The 21,771-nt window shown below is 39.1% G+C and overlaps 1 protein-coding gene across 3 annotated transcripts in view; it reads right to left on the bottom strand.

The window, feature by feature from the left end:
- ARHGAP10 (Rho GTPase activating protein 10) overlaps positions 1-21,771 on the bottom strand; it is a 319,834-nt gene that overhangs the window by 136,086 nt on the left and 161,977 nt on the right. For all 3 annotated transcript variants that reach the window (XM_053216887.1, XM_053216886.1, XM_027066965.2), the window contains 3 exons: positions 19,143-19,224; positions 17,135-17,180; positions 14,280-14,345 (listed from right to left, as the gene is read on the bottom strand). In XM_053216887.1, the coding sequence (XP_053072862.1) occupies positions 14,280-14,345; positions 17,135-17,180; positions 19,143-19,224 (194 nt within the window). The remainder of the gene's footprint in view (positions 1-14,279; positions 14,346-17,134; positions 17,181-19,142; positions 19,225-21,771) is intronic.

Genomic DNA, 21,771 nt, shown 5'->3' on the forward strand with positions numbered 1-21,771 from the left:
CAAATTCTCCTTTGAGCTATGTAATGAACACACAATTTTATGCATAAATATCAATCATAATTGTAAATGTTTTATAATAATACATTTATATACAATTATAAATATTAACTAACCTGGAGTGGGTCTTGAAAATAAAAGGAAGAAAGCACTATACGTAAAATGATTAGGAAAAGCTTATGAGAAAATAACCCAGCAACAAAGCTAAGAACGAAATGCTATAAAGGGGACTCCAAAAATAGCAAATGATGAGGCTCATGAATATTGCTTCAGGTCATAGGTAAATGACAAAGATTTGATAATGTGTCCTTTATGTATATTTATAACTAATCCCCAATAAACATTCTATTTACATGTCTGTGTAAATACAATCATCACTTTCCAGACTATCCACTGCACTGAGTTACACAAAAATAAACAGGTTCATACACAAAGACTACCTTCCAAGATACTGGACAATTCATAATATTCTAAGGTTCTATCAAAAATATGCATTTAAGTTAAATTATTTTTAAGTATAAGCAGACAGAACCAAGCATCATTTGCTCTATTCCATCAAAGGGACATAACATTCAATACCATAAATTAAGGTACTGTATTTAAAGAATTCTAAAATTTTGGAAGAAGAATGTATTATTTTTAATACTTAAAGTGTATTAAATACTAGGAAAAAACAGGGTAAGAAACAATTTTTAAGCCCTGAAACAGAAGATTAACTGCAGATGATAGTAACATTTCAACATTTCTAGATCTTAGTCCCCTCACTTCAAAAAAAAAAAAAAAAAAAGTAGGGGCACCTGGGTGGCTCAGTCAGATAAACATCTGACTCTTGATTTTGGCTCAGGTCATCATCTCAGGGTCTATGAGATCAAGCCCCACATCAGGCTTTGTGCTCATGGCGTGGAGCCTGCATAGGATTCTCTCTTTAGCTCTCTGCCCCTTCTCCCATTTGTGCATGCTCGCTCTCTCTCTCTCTCAAAATAAATAAATAAACTTTAAAAAAAAAAGCATATTCAGTAAACACATCTTTGTTAAATTTGTAAGATATAAATTATTACAAGTTAAGGTTACTCATATCCTGGAAACTTCCAACTCTACCACCTCCTGGTTGTACAACCTGGCAAGTCACTCATTCTCTCCCTGCCCCAGCTTCATTACCTGAAAAATGAGGTTAATGATGGCATGGGATTGTCATGGAAATCAAAGGACACACCGTGTGTAAAGCGCATGAGCCTCACATACCAAGCACTATTACAAACTTTAATTGAGCATAAGATTCAAAATTAGTATCAAAACAGCTAGGTACACTACATATACAAATTGCCCTAAGTCTACAGCCTAATTTATAAAATAAAGCACATGTTGAGTGTCAAAATTTATTCAATATGAATGGCTCACAGAAAATATGACATTTCTGCTCGCTTATAATGTTTGGAATTTCTCCCCTAGATGATGATTATTTGGGCGGCAGATATAAAAATATTATTGACAGTTACTATGTGTCAGGAACTACTCTGCACTTTTCCTTCCTATGAAGTCTTGCTTCCACTTTCATGTTGGCCTCTACATGTTCTTTTTAGATTAACCCACTTCTGTATTACGATGGATAGCCTCCTCACCAGCAGGCACTTTGAGGACAGGTCTCATGATTTCATTCACATGATCTTCCTATACCCAACCAACCAGAGAGCTCAGAACTCCAACAGTTTGGTACATGAGGGCAGCTGTGCCCACTGAGTCTGCCTGTCACATCACTTTCGTTACTGCATCCCATCCCAGCATAAGTGAAAAGTAGGGACAAAGTACAAGGCAAATACCGAATTCCAGGTCTAAACCAGTATTTTTGTGATGAAGTTCTCATTCCAGGACTTTTCAGACACATCTAGGCTTGACTCTAAGACCATTCTTTCATTCCAAGTCACAAATACAAAGGGTTCTTGGTTTATTAGCTGCTACCTTGGTATTCGGATCAGAACAGACTGTGTATTCCCAGCATTCCATGCAGCTAGCCCACATGAGAGGAAAGCATTTTTGCTTCGGACCAGACAACCCCTAGGCTTGCTGCTATTTCTGGTATAAATTCACCCAAGCCAGTGGGCAGGAAGCCTCCAGCAGGGCTAGTGAGAAACTACTGACTACCAGGAAATTTCCTCTTCCATTAATAACACTCAGGGCCCCAAACTCTCTCGAGGTCTGATGTCTTTCTGTCCCACATCTAACAGATCTACCACTCATTCAATGTGCCCTTCGATCTTTCCTCTCAGTGTAAACCTTGGGGAAAGGAGTGTGTCACAGTCCCTGGGCCTCCTAGCAGAATTCAGCTCCCCTATTACCACTAAGTGGAGTTGTCAACCAACTCTTCCTCTCACCTTACTCTCCTGCCATGGGTGAATTCTGACGTTGAATATGGAGACCCGGTTCCGAATCCCAGCTCTGCCTCTTTATAGGCTGTGTGAACTGTGGCAGGTTTACCCTTAACGTTCCATGCCACAGATCCCTCAGAAACAAGATAGATCTCAACCACCTACTGAGTTTTGTAGGGACTGTGTGAGCTAGAATACATGAAATACTCAGAAAATATAAAATGCCATTTGTTATTAGGATTTTAAATACGGTCAGATGCAGATTCCACACCAACATAATGTTTTCTACAAAGAGACTTTCCAAGGTATTACATAGATTCTCAGCAAAGGGGATAAATCTTTCTTGGGCTGATGGTGCCCCTTCAAAGGTCCATGATGGAGCCAGTATGGAAAGAAGAAGGTATGACTTTAGAATGGCTTCATCTCAAGTCTGGAGGAGCACTTCAGAGAATGACATTTAAGTCTTCCCTCCCAGCTTCCCTTTCGTACCGTCTACAGTTTCACACTTCCTCTATTCTTTAAGTATTTGTCTGTATTATATCATTCATCTCCAGCATCCTCCAAAATCAGCCTATAGTCTCCATCTCCTCGTGTTCATTGATGTTGAGAGCACCAGCATTAAAAACTCAGCCTTGGATTTGAGTTGTAGTCTGATACCTTCTAGCTGAGACTTATACAAGTCAAATCATGTCTCTTGGCTTCAGATGCTCATGGAAAATGGAAAATATCATTGTCTCATAGGGTTCTTGTGAGAAGTACAACCTGTACAGCCTGGCTATTCTCCAGCTTCTTGCTTCCCAGTCCTTAAATGTTTTTTTTTTTTTTTTTTTGGTCCTCCTCCTCCCTGAACTTTGTAGAGCAGGTGACACAGGTATGACTTCCTCCTCTTTGAAATTACCCCTCTTCTGGATTCCTTTACACCACACTGTCGTGGGTTCTCCTCTGACCCTGTAACTGTGCTATGTCTCCTTAATTATTCTTTTTCCTCATATTCTCTAAAGGCAAAGATCCCCAAATATTCTGCCCTTTGTCCCCCATTATTTTCTTCCCTCACCATCCACCTGACAAGACTTTTTGACACTCAAAACTTGACCTCTCGGGGTGCGTGGGTGGCTCAGTTGGTTAAGTGTCGAACTCTTGATTTCAGCTCAGGTCACTATCTCATTGTTTGTGAGAGTGAGCCTAGCGTTAAGCTCCATGCTGGGTGTAGAAGCTGCTTAAGATTCTCTCCCTCTCTTTCTGCCCCACCCCCCACCAGCTCATGCTCTCTCTCTCAAAAAAAAAAAAAAGGGAAAAAAGAAAAGAGAAACAAAGAAAAGAGAAAAGAAAAAAACTTCACCTCTCTAAAAAATGATGCCCATCTCTTCTGTTGCCTTCATTTTATTTCTGACAGAAATGTCACAGGACAGGCACTCTGAATTCACAATATCAAAAACCAACCTATATTCCTCCCAAACCTACTGCTCCTCTTGCATTCTCTGTCTTGGCTAAAGATGTCTTCAACTACCTTGGTTGGGAAGCTTATAGTTTTTATCTTCCCTTTTCCCTACCTTCTATATTCAACATGTCATCAGATTCTGTTTTTCTGCCAAGTCTCTCATCCTATCCATCCCTTCTTTCCACTATCAGTGCCCTAGTTTAAACCTCCATCAGCTGTATCTGGATTATTTCTAAAATCCAACCAGCCATCTTGCCTGCCATCTCCCCATCCCACCCAACTCCCATTAAAAGATCTGAACATACCCCTGCTCAAATCTGTCAACGTCTCACCTCTGCCTATAGCACTGAGGCAACATGCAGCACAGTGCCTGGGATCTACCACACTCTGGCCTCGACTGCTCACAAAGCATCTTAACATATCATAGCCATCCACCCCCTCTGCCAGCAACACCCCAGGGCGGGTGAACACCATCTGTTCCAGTATCTCACTCTAGAGCAAAGAACAGGTTTGCTTGCAGCCTTAGAAAATAGAGATAGTGTCTCCATCTAGAACAAAAGCCAGGCATACTTGTCAGCCATACTAAGAGTCAAGTTTCCTAAGCTCAGAGTTTTTCTCTTGTAATATGACCCATTGTGCAGGCAGGTATCACCTGACCTTCTCTGCAGTACCCTTAGGAATTAGAGACCAACACAAAATTTATATTCTGACTACTGAGAGTAATAAACTGTCCTTCATCTCTGATCCAGGAGTCTTGGGTCTTCTACTAGCATGCATGAAACTATACAAAATAACTTGTTCACATGAAAGCATGAAATCAGAGGCCTTCACTGCCTTGAAACTAGATTGAAACTAATCTTTAAGAAAAAGGAACCATATCTCCACCATTTTTTCCTCCAATATATTTCCTGTAGGAAACACCCAAAAAGAATTGACTAAAGCCCATGTAACACGTGCATGTCGAAGAATACGTAAATATTAAATAAGCTGGAACGGATGAGACAGCTACATAAAAGTACATTTTATTTTTAAATTCACTCATGTAGCTCAAGCTTAAGTGGTCACAAAATTTTACTTAACGTAAAACAGAAAAAGAGACTCAAACTCAAGGCAAAGTTGGCTGTCGTTTTTTGCCACTCTTTTTCTTCCCTTCTCTACAGAAATCAGAACATCAGGAAAAGTCTGAGTCTCACTCCTGCCATCGGTCTCTCCACCTCAGAACAGCTTGCAGCATCAGGAACTAAACCAATTCTAGGCAACTCCGGGCAATCTCTTTTTTGGGGGGGCGGGGGGCAGGGAGGGGATGTGGAGGGGAAGCTTGACGTAATCCAAAAGCCATGGTCTTGTTCCTGAGCATCCTTCCTTTCTTCACCCCCTCCTGGCCGTTTTCTTGCTCCAGTGTCCACAAGACACTGAGGAACAGAAGACTGAAATTCCAAAGCAGTTACTTTTGCTGCATGTTGCAAGTGCCACATCAAATTGCTAAAGTGAACTCAAGTGATTTATTTCCCTATGTAAATTACTATTTAAAAAAAAAAAAAAGTGTTCCCAGATCCTTGAATCAATAACGGAACTACTTAATTGTGACTGGCCTCAATTAACAGATGGATCTCTAAATAAGTGACTCACATTTACTGAGCACTCAATAGGTGCCAAGGTCCCAAGCACTCTCTTTTCATCCTTACAAGCCCGCAAAGGAGTTGCCACCATTATCCCATGAGACACATGATAAAATCAGGTCACAGGGCGTCAAGTAACTAACGTGCCATGGTTGCAGAGCTAGTAAGTGGTGAAAGAGATTCCAATCCAGACTGACCTTTGGGCTCATGCTATTCACCACTATGCTAAAAGTGTTGACAGAGCCTTGCAATAGAAATGCCATGGACCTCGTCAGAATCTGAACTGAACACACAAAATCTAGCATGCCTACTCTCTAGCAGGATAGTTTAACCATTTTTCCCTATTAACTGTTGTCAACCACTCATTTGGAAACTAATAGCTTTGGAAGCTTACTTGTTCTTAAAACAAATAAGATTACTAATTAAGAAAATGAATAATCCTGACTCGCCTGAATTTAGGATTTCAGTTTTGCATTTGCATTTCTGCAGACACCACAAGACTCTCTAATTCCCTCCCACATAAGACTGTCCTCTTGTTATCCACCCACTCCCATCTCACACCCATTATGATTAAAAAAGAGACAGTGAGGGAAAAATTCAAGTTTACTTGCTGTGAATTTTCTGGGGACAGCTGTTCTTTATTTTCTCCATTTTTGCATGTAATTTGCCCTCAACAACTTAAGATTAATGTGCAGTAATGGTAAAATATGCTGCAAGTTCATCTTGGGCATCTTCCTTCCTACTGAAACTATACAGTATCATCTTCTACCAGGCCCATCTTGAGACCCCCACACAATTCCAGAGGTGTTTCAGAAGTGGAAAAATCCTCAAGCCAACTTCAAAAAGATTTTCCAAAAACCTAAAACTTTGCTTTTCAAAGAAAGAGAATCTCACTTTTACATACGACAAGTCAAAGACTGACACATCTTAGACGTGGCTTCCTACTTCTATCCCATGAATTCACAGCTTGTTAAAGTGCTCAACTGGATAACTGACAGCTTGCCTAGACCGATATTTTAATGCCATTCTCTAGAAATTAAAGTGAATATTCAAATTATTCACATATGGAAGATCTTTAAAGAGAAACTTCCTAAACAAAAGTGGCATACAAATTTAGTTTCAAATCACGATGACTATTTAAAAAATAGCAACCAGAGAAGTTTTTAAGCTAGAGTCTTATTTGTTTTTGTATATTTTACAATGCATGCTTCGGCAAAACCAGACGTCATGCAGTTCCAGAAAAAACTCAGTGTACTGGTCATGGGAGTTGGCCCCTCTATAGGAACAGGAGTAATTTACTTAAGGAAATCATGGAATTACTCTTCAAGCTCTGAAACCAGAAAATTCTTCAACAGGTAACATGACATATCTATGTCTAAACTACTACCTATAATTCAGAAAGATGCCGACATAAATTTGCAAAGAACAGAAATCCAATCCTACCTATGTTACTTGAAAGTACTAATCCTAACCACAGACAGAAGAAGAAATCTTTCCAATAATTTTACCAATTGCTGGAACACATAATGTGGCTTTTAGTCAAATCTCTGAATACTCAAGCAAAACACAATTGCTTATTGAGTTCTATGTATGAAAGACACAGACTATACTGAGAAATAAGAAGAGGCAAGCAAAGGCAAAGCAGAAATAAGACATTTTCTTCACTCCAAGAAAACCATAAAGTTCCTGAAACAAAATAAATATATCATATAACTAACAATATCAGAGGGGAGCATGGGTGGCTCAGTTGGTTAAGTGGCCAACTCTTGATTTTGGCTCAGGTCATGATCTCACAGTTCCTGAGTTCGAGCCCCATAACAGGCTCTATGCTCAGCACAGAGCCTGCTTCATATCCTCTGTCTCCCTCTCTCACTTGTGCATGTGCTCTCCCTATCTCTCAGAAATAAATAAATAAATGTTAATTAAAAAAAAAAAACAATATCAGACAATACAACTCCCAAATGAGGAAATTGCTTCTCACAAGGAAAGCACTTCAAGGGAAGGATGGAAAGGGGAAATTGAAACAATACATTTAATAAATATTCTACTATATAAAAAAATTAGCTCTAATCCTCACAAACGTGGGGGTAGGTAAGCAGTGTGAATGAACTTCCTAGTCACATTCTTTTAAACTGAGGGTCCAAGGGGTTAAGAATCTTTCCAAAGTGCCTATTTCACTGCACCATTGTGGAGTGTAAGCCTGACAGCTCCCATCAGCTAACAGAGAGGTGCGGCTTCTGCAGAGTAATCAAAGTACCTCTCTTCCTCCAGTCTTGCCAAGGACTTCTAGGGCCCAGGTGCATCATGTTCTTTCAAACATCTACACTTCAACCCCACCTTTTCCTCTGCCAAAATCCTTCCTGAAACCCTACACCCATGCATCTGGTCAATTCCTCCCTCAACCTTCAGAAGGCAGCTTATGCGCTAAGTCCTCAAGGAAGCCCTGAGTCAATGGTGATTCAGAGATCCAGGAGGGGCAAAGGAGAAGAATGAGCCCATCATATTGTCCATCCTGAGGGAGCCACAGACACATGGTGGCTGCATGGTTTTCAGCCCAGACAATGGAGGATATGTTGTATAAAACTATTTTGAGAATAATCAGGTGCTTCCCACAAAGGAACAAACTGCTACAGGGCACTAGGCACTAAGGCACTAAACGAGGCATCATCTGAAATAGCAGGTAGAGAGACTGGCGATGAAGCACAGGATGATGAGCGACAGGTGCCATGAATACTTCAGAATATGCCTTGGATCCACCTACAAACTATGTGAAATCCGAAATACCCTTGGCTTCTGACACAGAGACTTGGCCACTATGAGCCATTTTGCTATTTCTTCTCTCAACCCCTCTTTTTAGGATGCAGGTCTACCCTACATCTGCTATGCTCACTCTCATGATCCCAAAAGCTACATGGATCCATGATCCAGGGCCCTCATAAACTCTCTCAGGAAACCATCATGGCTTCTTCTACTCTCTAAAACCAAAAGATGAGAAAATTCCTCTCTCCACTGGACTATTCTTATTGGAACTCACACTGTCTACAGCAGAGGCCCAGTTACCAATGATTCTGATTCAACAGAACTGATTGAACCCAGGAATCTGCATTTTCAAGAAGTACCCCCTGGTGATCCTGACACATGTCAACATGTCTGCCATGGACCCATAAGTTTCCTTGATATCCTTTGCTTTCCAAACTAAAATCTGAAGGTGAAATTCCTTACAGAACTCTGATCCTATATGTATGACCAACTGCTAAATGTGACGATCTGCTAAATTATTTGGATGCATCCATGCTATCTGACCCCACTGCCCAAATCGACCATCCTAAATCAGCTACCTCGTCTACTGAATCCTCCAGCCTAGACAGAATTCTGAGGCTCCTGTGCACTAAGTCATCCCACACACGGCTGCCAATACTAATTTTCATATTTATCTTTCTAAGCCTCCTACTCTGCTATCCACCACCCTCTAGCACTTACCCAGCTCCTTTACAATTAAATGCAAATGCCTCAGTACCGCTTTGATGCTATTTCTTCATGCTTCCTTTCTTTTGTTTAAGTTAGTGAACATACAGTGTAGTACTGGTTTCAGGAGTAGAATTTAGTGATTCATCACCCATATAGAACACCCAGTGCTCATCCCAACAAGTGCCTCTTTAATGCCCATCACCCATTTAACCCATCCCCCCCAATCCTCCCCTCTAGCACCCCTCAGTGTGTTCTCTATATTTAAGAGTCTCGTATGGTTTGCGTCCCTCTCTCTTTTTATCTTATTCCCCCCCCATATTCATCTGTTTTGTTTCTTAAATTACTCATATGAGTGAAATCATATGACATTTGTCTTTCTCTGACTTTTTTTGCTGAGCATAATCCATTCTAGTTCCATCCACATTGTTGCAAATGGCAAGATTTCATTCTTTTTGATCACCGGGTAATATTTCATCGTATATATAAACCACATCTCCTTTATCCGTGCGTCAATGGACATTTGAGCTCTTTCCATAATTTGGCTATTGTTAACAACACTGCTATAAACATCAGGACGTATATGCCCCTTTGAATCAGCATTTTTGTATCCTTTGGATAAATACCTAGCAGGGCCATTGCTAGGTCGTAGGGAAGCTCTATTTTTAACATTTTGAGGAACTTCCATACTGTTTTTCAGAGTGGCTGCACCAGTTTGCATTCCCACCAACACTTTCATGTTTCCTTTCCAATCAAATTTGGCTTGTTTCTGTCATACTCTGTCTCCACAGCTTTGCAAAGATGTCTCTAAATTCCACAATATACCTTCCTATCCTTTAAATCTAAGGAAGCCTATTTCTAACCACAGTCCTCAATTATATAACATCAAGTACACTTCATTCTATCAACATGCATTCAAATTCTCTTAATCCTTGCAAACTTGTAACACTTATTTTATCACCTGTTATATTTACATTACAAATCCCTGTTTACTATTAACATATCCAGCATTATATGTAAACAACCTTAATGTGTCCCAAAGGACTAGAACAAAGCTATGTACACCCTGTGATTGCTCAATAAATAAATACTGCTCAATAAATAAATACTAACCAGTATTTATTAATACTGGTAGAACTAGGATTTAATGGTGGTAAGTCACCTGTTACTAAGGGAAGGAAAAGAACATTATGCTATTTTCTGCAGAACTTTTCTCTTTTGTTTGTTTGGGTTTAGGTTGGGTTATTTTTAAAAAGAAGTTACAAAAAAAGCTCCCCACATAGCTGGATACTATAAACATAAAGATAACAATTGTGCAAACTATTTCTTCAATACCAAGCAACCCTTCCATTAGGACAGTGGTTCCCAAACTTCGCTACATAGTAGAATCACTTGGGGAACATTTTAAAAAATCCCACTTCCCAGGGGTGCCTGGGTAGCACAGTGGGTTGAGTATCCAACTCTTGATCGTGGCTCAGGTCATGATCTCACAGTTCATGGATTCAAACCCACATCGGGCTCTGTGCTGATAGCACGGGGCCTACTTGGGATTCTGTTTCTCCTCTCTCGCCCCTCCCTCGCTTATGTACTCTCTCTCTCTCTTTCTCTCTCAAAATAAAAAAGTAAACTAAATTTAAAAAAAAATCCCAGTTCATACCCGACAGCCAGGAAGTCAAACTTGACTGGGGGGGGGGGGGGGGGTGGGGGGTGGTGAGAGCCAGGTTATAGTCTTTAAAGATCCCAGATGATTCCAATGTGCAGCAATATTTGAGAATAATAGCTTTAGGAAATCATTCAACTTGGTATATGTACATAAGCAATAATTTCCTAGAGGTAGTCAGTTGGCCTGAATTGATTAAGAACCAGTACATATCAATTACAAATATTTGGTAAATGATTGAAAGATCAGTTGATCTGACTCCCACACACACCCTCACTTCATGAGCAAACAACTCGATGAAAGTGACAAGTATGATTTGTTAACTGATGCTGATGTTGTAGAGAAATGGGATTAGTTCTCGTCTCAAAAGTAGAGTAACTGCTTAAATAGTCCCACTCAGGTCAAGAGGTCAGCATCTGTATAGGTCAACATATATTGTACGTGTTGACATAGGTTATCATATATTTTATTTGTGTCATATATTACTGTCCTATGCTAGTGTCGCATACATATTAGTTCCATATGCAGTGTATATGTTGTCAAAGATATGTTAGTACACTAAAAATGTTAACTTTCTTAGGATACTGCAGATGACACTAAATTTTAGACATTTGTCTGATGCTTTCAAATATTTCAGTGAAGTCACAAATAAGATTGATGACAATAAAAATGCCAAAAGTCGTTTTTAGAAAAACATATTTGGAAAAAGGCACACTAATGGTTTTAACCCACACACATGAAATGGGCAGTTTTCAGAAAATGATGGTCATGTTTAAAACACTACAAGCTGTGATTCGAAATACTTCTTCAGTCAGATCTCATTAAAAGCCCCTGGTCTTTAGGCATGTAGATCCACCAGGTACACAGCAGTCATTAAAGCTATTCCCCAAAGATTTCCAGCTCTCTGTGTGTTTTCCAGTCTCCTGGTAGGGTTGCTGAACCTAGACTCTTTGGGGTCGAGTATGACCATGAGGCTTCTAGTGACCAATTAGTTATTTGCAAACCTAACTCGCTTCAAGCCCAGACCACTTTGCTTGGAGGTCCAAAGCACTCCAGAATTGTTTCCCTCTGACAAGGCAGCCAGGATCCCTTGACTTGTTTGGTTCACAAAAACAACCAGGAACCTTCAAGCCTAAGTATTAGTGATGAGCAAAACCCTCCTACCAGTGCTTGAGTGAGAAATAATTCTTACTGTTTTCAGACACAGAGACTTGTGGGTTTCTTGTTACAGGACATAAACTAGCTTTATCCTGATGAAAAAATAAGTATGGCAAATCATGCCTATAGCATAAGAAAATCACTAGTCATGCTAGCTGATTTGCGGGAAATCATTGACAACAATATTCCTTAAAGGAACTCACAAATTTAGTATAAAAGCCTCAGAGATTCTACAATGTTTCTCATCATTTTTGATAATATAATCTGACCACTGATTCTTTGAACACTATTATTAGTCTATTATTTCACTAAAAGTAAAAGGCTTCATTCAGGAATGGAAAACCTTTAAGAACAAAAGATTTGAAAAAGAAAAACATGGGGCACTTGGGTGGCTCAGTCAGTTAAGCGTCCAACTTGGGCTCAGGTCATGATCTCCCAGTTCAGGAGTTTGAGCCCTGCGTTGGGCTCTGTGCTGATAGCTCAGAGCCTGGAGCCTGTTTCAGATTCTGTATCTCCCTCTCTCTATGCCCCCGCCCCACTCGCGCTTGGTCTCTCTCTCTTTCTCTCTCAAAAAATAAACATTAAAAAAAAGAAGAAAAACATATGCTTTTAGTTTATTTTTAAATGATAAAAATCTAACTTAAATTGTGTAGACTAATTCTTCTGTTAAAAACATCCAATAATTATATATTTATAATAAAAATACATCCAATGAAAATACATTCAATGCAGATTCATGTGTATGTATGTATATATATATGTATATTCCATTCAATGTATAGAACATTCCATAAAACTACATATACCAATCAGAAAGCATTCTAGATAGATTTTTATCTGTTCAGGCAGAAGCAAGTATGTATAAAACATATCCTTTGGGGAAAGAACATAATTTATCAAAATAATAAACACACAAGTGATAAAATTAAGGCCCTTCACTTCAGGAACTCAGGAGAAACAGAAACATGAATGATGAAGTGAGAGATATGAAAGTCACAGTATTTTTTCCAAATTTTGGAAATTTGTGAAACACTAGGAAAATGAAGAAATTTATCAGCTCAACTTCAGGGCAGATGAAGGAAAATCTGCCACAGACCAAACTGCCACCATAAGAGAGTGTATGAGAAAAGGCTTTCTATGACTAGGGATTTTATTATCGATGCGCAAACCCCTAATCATAAAAGGGCTGGTACTTCTCTGTCATCCGACACTTTTATTTCTGACATGGCTCCATGACAAAAATCCTGTTTTGACAGAAAGCATGAACACAATGCTTCATCCACAAAGTCATCCAAAGTGGGACCGGGATACTCAATACATGAGAGTGAATGAAATATCCATTTAACCATACTTCGCTTGGTCTCTAAACAAAGAGAAACTCCACCTCCAGAAACAGCCTGTTTTGTAATGTTTAATCTTTCATTTCTCCAAAGTCTGCTGCAATGGCTGCAAAGCAGAGGGACCCTGTTTTGTTGGGTTTTGGGGGGTTTTTTGGGGGTTTTTTTTAGGGATTATAAAGAAAAAACTTTCAGTGGGGGAGGGATTAGCTTTCCTTAAATTTAAATGGAAACAACCCGGGGCGCCCGGGTGGCTCAGTCGGTTAAGCGTCCAACTTTGGCTCAGGTCACGATCTCGCGGTCCGTGAGTTCCAGCCCCGCGTCAGGCTCTATGCTGACTGCTCAGAGCCTGGAGCCTGTTTCAGATTCTGTGTCTCCCTCTCTCTGACCCTCCCTCGTTCATGCTCTGCCTCTCTCTGTCTCAAAAATAAATAAATGTTAAAAAAAAATTTTTTTAAATAAAATGGAAACAACCCAAATATTTATCAACAGGTGAATGAATAAAGAAATTGTGGTATATCCATGTAATGAAATCCTGCCTAGCAGTAAAAAGAAATGAACTAGGTATACACTCCACAAGATGAATCTCAAAAGCATTATGCTACATAAAGAAGCAGACTCAAAAGACTCTATACCGCATGATTCCTTTTATATGAAATGGTTTTTAAAAAAGAAGGAACAAACTAAAGTGATAGAAAGCAGCTCAGTAGTTGCCAAGGGCCAAGGAGGGAGGGCAGGCAGATTGACTGCAAACGGACATAAAGGAACAGGGAGAGGAAAGCCAGGAATCTTCTATGATTATGGTGGCAGCTACAAAACAGTACACATTTGTCAAAACTCACCAATTCCTACAGTTAAAGTCAGTGAATTTTACCGTATGTAAATGACACCTCAATGAAGCTGACTTTTTAGAGAGAGGCCAACAAGACAATGGAAGATGAGACTACCCTAATGGTGAACAAAAAAGGATTCAGATTGGCTGTCCAACGCTGCTGATTCTTCAAATAGTTCTCATTTCAGCAATGACTTCAGTGCTGGGGAGAAATATAAATGTAAACACAAAGGAAAATCCCATGCTGTCATAGTAAATGGACAGCTCAATCTCTGACCCCCAGAGTACATACACATTTTGCATTGACGTCTTCCATTCTACAACACTTAACTATGCAACAGGCACTTTAAATACTCTTAGATTTTACATACCTATAGCTTTTCATGAATAAAATGATTCTATCATGTTACCTCGTGTTTCAACTGCACTGATGCATTTTCTGAGAATTGTGAATCCCATCTTATCCAACTGTGCACCTAAAAGAAATAGTGTTAAAATATTAAGGGCACAATGAATTATTGATGTTTCTCTTCTTTACAAAAATAGAAAAAAAATTATTTAAATTTATTTCACTATTAAAAGAAAGCTAAAGGCCATGTATTCCCATGTATTATAATGTAAATGAGAATTTCATATATTTAGAAAAGCACTTATTGGAATACGACACCAATTACCAATAATTTATAAATTTATAATTCATAATACGAAATAATTTTTATACTAATACATATGACTTATTTTAAACAATGGAAAAGAAAGTGCTATAAATCTTTAGGGATATCTATCTAAAAATGGGTAAGATACATTTTGCCAAAATTCCAACAGCAGCTCAGAATTCTTTTTTAGTTATACAGAGGAGTGAAGTAAATTACTTGACAGTTGGAGGGAGAATTAACACAAACCTCTTTTTTTATTATTACTATTTTTAATGTTTTTATTTATTCTTGAGAGAGAGAGAGAGAGAGACAGAGGGCAAGTGGGAGAAGGGCAAAGAGACACAGAATCCGAAGCAGGCTCCAGGCTCTTGAACTGTCAGCACAGAGCCCAACACAGGGTTCAAACTCATGAACTGCGAGACTATGACCTGAGCTGAAGTCAGACACTTAACCAACTGAGCCACCCAGACACCCCACAGAAACCTTTTTTTTTCTTCAACTATAGAAAAATTTAAAAAAAAAATTTTTTTAATGTTTATTTCTGAGCATGAGTGGGGGAGGGGCAGAGAGCAAGAGGGAGACACAGAATCCGAAGCAGGCTCCAGGCTCTATCAGCACAGAGCCCGACGTGGGGCTTGAACTCACAAACCGTGAGATCATGACCTGAGCCGAAGTCGGTCGCTCAACCAACTGAGCCACCCAAGCACCCCCAGAAAAATTTTTTAAAACACTTCTTAAAAGTATTATTTGGCGGGGGGGGGGGAGTATTATTTAAGCCATGAGTTTGAAGAAGAATTTCACATTTCATACCATGCTCTAATGTTTAATGCTTTATTATTTTCATAATGAATTTAAAACAGATGATTCGTATAGCAGAAAAGATTTTTAAAATTTCCTATTTTTTTTCCCAATATAAGTTCTTGCCTGTGATTAGGCTGGCACATTTGAGTATCCTAATAAAACATGATTCTTGTTTCAAAAATGAAATCAGGGAAAGTGAATGCTTGAGTCTGTATTTAGAACTAGGGAACAGTAATATTAACACTTATCTCTCAGGGGGGACAGCATGAACAATCCACAAATATAAACTGTGCAGGTTTAATGCTAAGTTTGAGGAGAACTTTAATGAGGCAAATCAGGCAATGGTTTACTGTTTAAGGATCTACAATTCATATTTTATAAAATGTTTAGCAAAACTATTTTTCAAAAGAAGTGGCAGGTTTTTATTTCTCTATAAAAAATAACTGAAAGGAAGGACAGAAGGAGAAAAGGAGTTGGGGGAGGAGAGAGGAAGAGGAGAAAGACAGAAGGGAAGGGAGAAGGAAGTAGGAGGGACAGGTAGAGATTAAGAAGGTGCCTCAGTGCAAACAGTTGAGCATCCGACCCTTGATTTTGGCTCACGTCATGATCCCAGGGTCGTGAGGTCAAGCCCTATGTCTGGCTCAGGACTAGACGTGGAGCCTGCTTATGAGTCTCTCTCTTCCTCTCTCTCTGCCCCTCTCCCTCCATGCTCTCTAAAATAAAAATAAAACAAAATAAAATTTTTAATTTAAAAAAAAAAAGGCGCTTCACATAGCTTTACAACTGGCAATTTCCAATACCAGGCAGGCTAGAGAGGTCTTTTACTCAAGCACTGGCTCAAGTGATATATACACATCATGATAATTTGGAAATCATGTGTTAAAGAACATAAACTTTCCAAACTGTATACATTTGATTAAGGTAACCTTAATTTAGCCAAAGATATCAAAAGTAAATTAATGAAGAAACCAGCAACTCTGATCACATTTTTATCCCCGAAAAAATAAAGATTACAGAACTAGGCAGTGCTCCCACATTCCTGGAGTATATATGATACATGGAAGGTGACTGCCCTAAAATAACTGAATATGTGTGAATGTTATTTTCTTTGTTGTTTATTTGAGAGATTGAGAGAGAGAGAGAGAGAAAACACATGCAAGCAGGGGAGGGGCAGAGAGAGAAGAAAGAGAATCCCAACCAGGCTCCAGGCTCAGTGCAGAGCCTGGCACAGGGTTGGATCTCACAAACCACAAGATCACAACATGAGCCGAAATCATGAGTCAGACGCTTAAATAACTGAGCCACCCAGATGCCCCAATTGTTATTTTCTAAGGTGCAATAATTTATTACTTCTATAATCCATACTCAGAGAGTTTAAGGATAAAAAATATCAAGGGTGGGGGTAAGGGGGTTGCAAACAGGGGACCTGATAAACAGTTCCCACCCATAGGAACTTACAACTTAGGAAGCTGAATGATGTACACCTGGAAGTCTTAGGTGTTTATTTATAGCTATAACAATAAATATCAATGAGAATTGTGGCGGAAACATTTTGGGCTTTGTTGAGAAAGTAATTATAGAGAAAGACTTTAAAAAAAAAAAAAAAGCTCAGAGATAGAAAAAAATCAATGAGGATTACAGCAGTCCAGGAAAATCTGGGTTGGTTGCAGTAGGTAAAACAGAATACATATATACATTTGGAGATCTAGCTTAGAGAGGATACAGGGCACACAGCAACAATCTGACATCAGGAATGAAAACTAACTCATGAAGACAACAAACAGTCCTTTTTATGAATCAGCACTTACTTCCTTCTGGTCTTGGGATGATGGCTCTATTAAAACTATGTAACAGCTAGTAAAAGAGAAAAAGGGAAAACAATATTTTTAACATATCAATATAAAGGTTTCAAGTAGGCATGCCTATGACCATGCAAAAAAAAAATTGATATTGGCTAATTATATGCTCGTACGTGCTCAAATGCTAAGATAAATAACAATCAGGGGCACCTCTAAGTCTACTTTGTCTCTTGCAGAGAGGTACACCATGGTAGCAAGAAATAAGATGAAGGAGCTAGGATTCTTGAGCAACTTAGTGGAAGTTTATGTAAATTTGAAATGCTCAGCCTTACAGTTACAGAATGACAAAGAAACTGCTGCAATAAAATGAAGCTCATTTTCTCACCACTATTTCCAAGATCTGGTATTTACTTAACAATGAGAGGACTCCTGCTCATAATTTAAATAACTACATCTGAAAGAGCTAGGTGATAATTCTGGGCTGCCTCTAAGAACTTCAGCACTGACCCATTATTTGCAAGTCATATATATAGCACCTGGAAAAAAAAAAATGCTACTTTAGGTGTCCTCGCATAAATACATAGCTAAATGTTTTCTTTCTGCAGACTTGCCTTCGTCTGTGCATCTCAAATTAATTACTTGCCTCTTTGTGCTAAAGGAGAGGTTAGGTCTTCAAGGTTACACTGCCTTTGACAACAGACTTATTTCTCAAAGACTGAGTCATGTGATCTTTTCCCTGGGCAAACTCACTTTCCAAAGCACTTGAATGTCCGGGGAGAGAAGTCCTAGTTGCTGCATTGCCTTTACTAGAGAGGATTAGTATAATGTATTTTGGATTCTCAGTAACCATTAATGCTGTAAATACTCTAGATTCCCAGCTAAAATTTTCAAGGACAAATGAAGACTAGACAGAAATAAAAGGAGGGAGGCCAAATGTAGGTCAAATATAATAAAATAATACACAAATCTGATTACCACTTTTCCCCCCCAAGCGTGATACATTCTCTTCTATAGCATCTATTTTTAACATGTATACTTTGGGTGTGCATTTTTCCAACGCTGAATCAAGACTGCCACGCACGCCAGGGCCCAGCTCCCTGGCCCCTATATTCCACCAGTGTGTTCTCTGCTACCGTAAGATAACATTATCTTCTGCCAGTTTCACAACTCAATTCTGACACCTCTCCTTTTACTATACATGACCCCTCCTTCTTCCCTTTGCAAGCCACTCTCCTTCCTTTTAAACCCTGCTAAAATGACAAATGCTTTCCAGTTAAGCCCACCTGGTACCTGCACTGGCAGTTTACTTAGAGTCATAATATTTGCAGGAGAGTTTATTTTAATGGGTTCTATGGTGTTTTCTATAATTATCCTTACTAACTCCCCAATTCAATACATGATCTGCCAAATTCTCAATTCCCAAAGGCCACCAGTCCACTGAAATGAAAGCAGTACTTAAAGCAGCAAACAGGCTGAGTGTGTGTGCCTCTGGATCTATACCACTACCTTTAATTTAATCCTCAAACCAATCGTACAGAGGCCCATTCACTAAGGCTACCTGATATTGCACACCATAAACCATTAGTCTAAACCACAAATTGTTAAATCAAGCAAAATAACTACAGCAGTCACTTATAATATTGCCCTCACTGCCTCATATTTACTGTTCCATCTCCACTGAGATCAAAATGAATTGCAAGCATTTATTGTTTCATCACCCAAAGAACTGTCAGGCAGGAAAGAAAAAATTGAGAATTTAGATGACTTCCTCAAGCAAAGCAAATCTGAGAGGCAGAGTCAAGAAAAATCAAAAATAAAAACTAATGATACACCTGTCTTATATGTGTTGCTGCTACCTCAAGCCAAATTACTAGAATACTGAATGCTTCCAAGATGAATTCAAATACCAGTTTCAGCAGGAAACTTTTTTCAAATACTATGAAACAAAAACAACATAAAAATGAATACAAGTCAACTCTAAAGGATTTGACATAAAACAACCATTGATTATTCTTACAGCTTCTTTTCCACCCAGAGCTTCCAACCACTGCTTCCTTTCCTCTTCCGAAAATGCCTGCATAGTCAAGGAAACGCCAGGCCTGAAAGACACCAGTAATGGATCAGGTTATCCCTCGGGCTGGTAAAACAAACAAACACAAACAAACAACAACAACAAAGCCTGCTTTACCTCTTTCTAATGTTTTGTTCTGGTGATTAAGTTGGGTTTTTTTTAATTGTGATAAAAGACACGTAACATAAGATTTATCATCTTAACTTAAACTGCACAGTTCGCCATGTTAAGTACATTCACATTATTGGGCATCCCCTCTCCAGAACTCTTCACCTTGTAAAACTAAAATTCTGTACCCATTAAACAACTCCCTGTTCCCTTTTTGCTCAGCCCCTGACAACCTCCCTCTACTTCCTGTCTTGATGAATTTGATTACTCCTACGTAACTCTTATAAGTGGAATCATATAGTATTGTTCTTTTTGTAACTTGCTTATTTCACTTACCATGGTATCCTCCATTTTCATCCATGTTGTAGCATGTATGAGAATTTCCTTCCTAAGGGTGAATAATATTCAACTGTGTATGCAATACATGTTGCTTATCCATTCATTTGTCAATGGACACCTGGGTTGCTTCTACTTTTTTCTATTCTAAACAATGCCGTTATTAACATAGGTGTACAAATATCTCAAGAGCTGGCTTTCAGTTCTTTTAGGTATATACCCAGAAGTGGAATTACTGGATATGACATAGTAAGAAATAATGTATTTGGTCTCTGACCCTGCTTCCTGGCACAAAGCTCCTAATACCCTTGCTATCTCCAAAATAAATGTCAGTTTATATTCTAATGCGATAACAGGGCTGCAAGCTCTAGGACAGTCTTGGGATGGAGCTGGTTACCAAGAGAACCATGTGACTAGGGGACTGGAACTTCCAGCCCCACCCCCACCCGTTCCAGGAGGGGGAAGGGGCTGGAGATTGCGTTCAATCAGCAATGGCCAATTATTCAGTCAATTATTTCCTATGCAATAAAATCTTCATAAAATACCCTGGGTATGAGAGAACTTCCAGGTTGGTATAAACATGAAGGTGCTAGAAGGGTAGCATGTCCAGAGAGGACACGGACACTTCAAGCCTCTTCCCCTATCTCTCTCTTCATATGGCTGTTCATTTATTTCCATTAAAATATCCTTTGTAATAAATTGGCAAAAGTAAACTGTCTTCCTGAGTTCTATGAGCTGTTCTGGCAAATTATCAAACCCAAGGAGAGAACCAGGGGAACCCCCAATTTACAGCCCAAAGCAAAAGTGACAATCTGGACTTGTGGCTGGCATCTGAAGGGGTGGGGGACAGTCTTATGGGAGTAAATCCTGAACCTGAAGGGTCTTCACTAACTTTAGTTAGTGTCAAAATTCAGTTCAATCAGGGTCTGCAGAGAACTGGAGAGCTGCTGGGTGTGGAAAACCCCACACAGCTGTAGCACAGAACGGAGAAACAGTTCTGCCTCCCAAGGGGCCAATGGTAATTCTATTTTTAATTTTTGGAGGAATTGCCACATCTTTTCCACAGTGGCTGCACTGTTGTGCATTCCCACCAAGAGTGCACAAGGCTTCCAATGTCTCCATCCTCACCAACACCTGTTATCTCTTTTTTTCAAAAGTAGCCATCCTAATGGGTGTGTGGTGCTAGCGATGACAATTTAATAAAATAGATACATGCTTATTGTTACCCAAGCATGGACAGAGTAAAACCAGAAAATCATTTTTCACCCCATCCCAATTCTACTTCCAAGACGGCAGACTACTAACGGTTTTGTGTTTCCTTCTTATTTTCTTGAGCCCTGTGTTGGTCCTCTGGGCCACATAATCTTTCTCAGTTCAGTTAATTCAGACACTCAGGGATTGAGCCAGAAAACTCTTTATACTGGGAAGGAATACTAGGTAAAAAAGTCATTAATAATACCTCTTAACCTGTGAGTGGTTTCTCACATGAAACAAATGTTGAATATTTGGTTCAAATATTAGAAATTAGTATTAGAAATGAACTTTTCTGACAAAGAATTTAAAGGCAAAACACAGAAAATTGGAAATGAAAGTAGATGGTTGAAATGAAAAGTATAATAATTAATACTTGCAATATTTAATTCCCCTTTGATACTGAATATACTTTTTTTAAGTCTATTTTGGAGAGAGAGAGTGAGCAGGGGAGGGGCAGAGAGAGAGGGAGAGAGAATCCCAAGCTGGCTCAGCACTGTCAGCACTGGGACCGACAGAGGGCTCAAACTCACGAATCGTGAGATCATGATCTTAGCTGGAATTAAGAGCCAGATATTTACCTGTCTGAGCCACCCAGGTGCCCCCTGAATACACTTTTTAAAGTTATCACTCCCGTGGCAGTATCTCCCCTCATTTTTAACTAATGGATTATCTTTTTCAAATAAAGCAAGCAGTAATAATCAACTATAATTCAATAATCATTACAATTTTTATAAATTACTGTAAAGTCAAAAGTCTTCCAAAAGCACAGAGACAAATGTGAACAAGCGGGGCTCCCAACACTCACTCCCAAAGGTATTACGCTTTCTCCCCACATGATTGTTTGCTTAAGGTTCACTACAAAGTAATTATAGCTACA

The sequence above is a fragment of the Acinonyx jubatus genome, chromosome B1, assembly GCF_027475565.1.
Source record: "Acinonyx jubatus isolate Ajub_Pintada_27869175 chromosome B1, VMU_Ajub_asm_v1.0, whole genome shotgun sequence".
Classification (NCBI taxonomy): Eukaryota; Metazoa; Chordata; class Mammalia; order Carnivora; family Felidae; genus Acinonyx; species Acinonyx jubatus.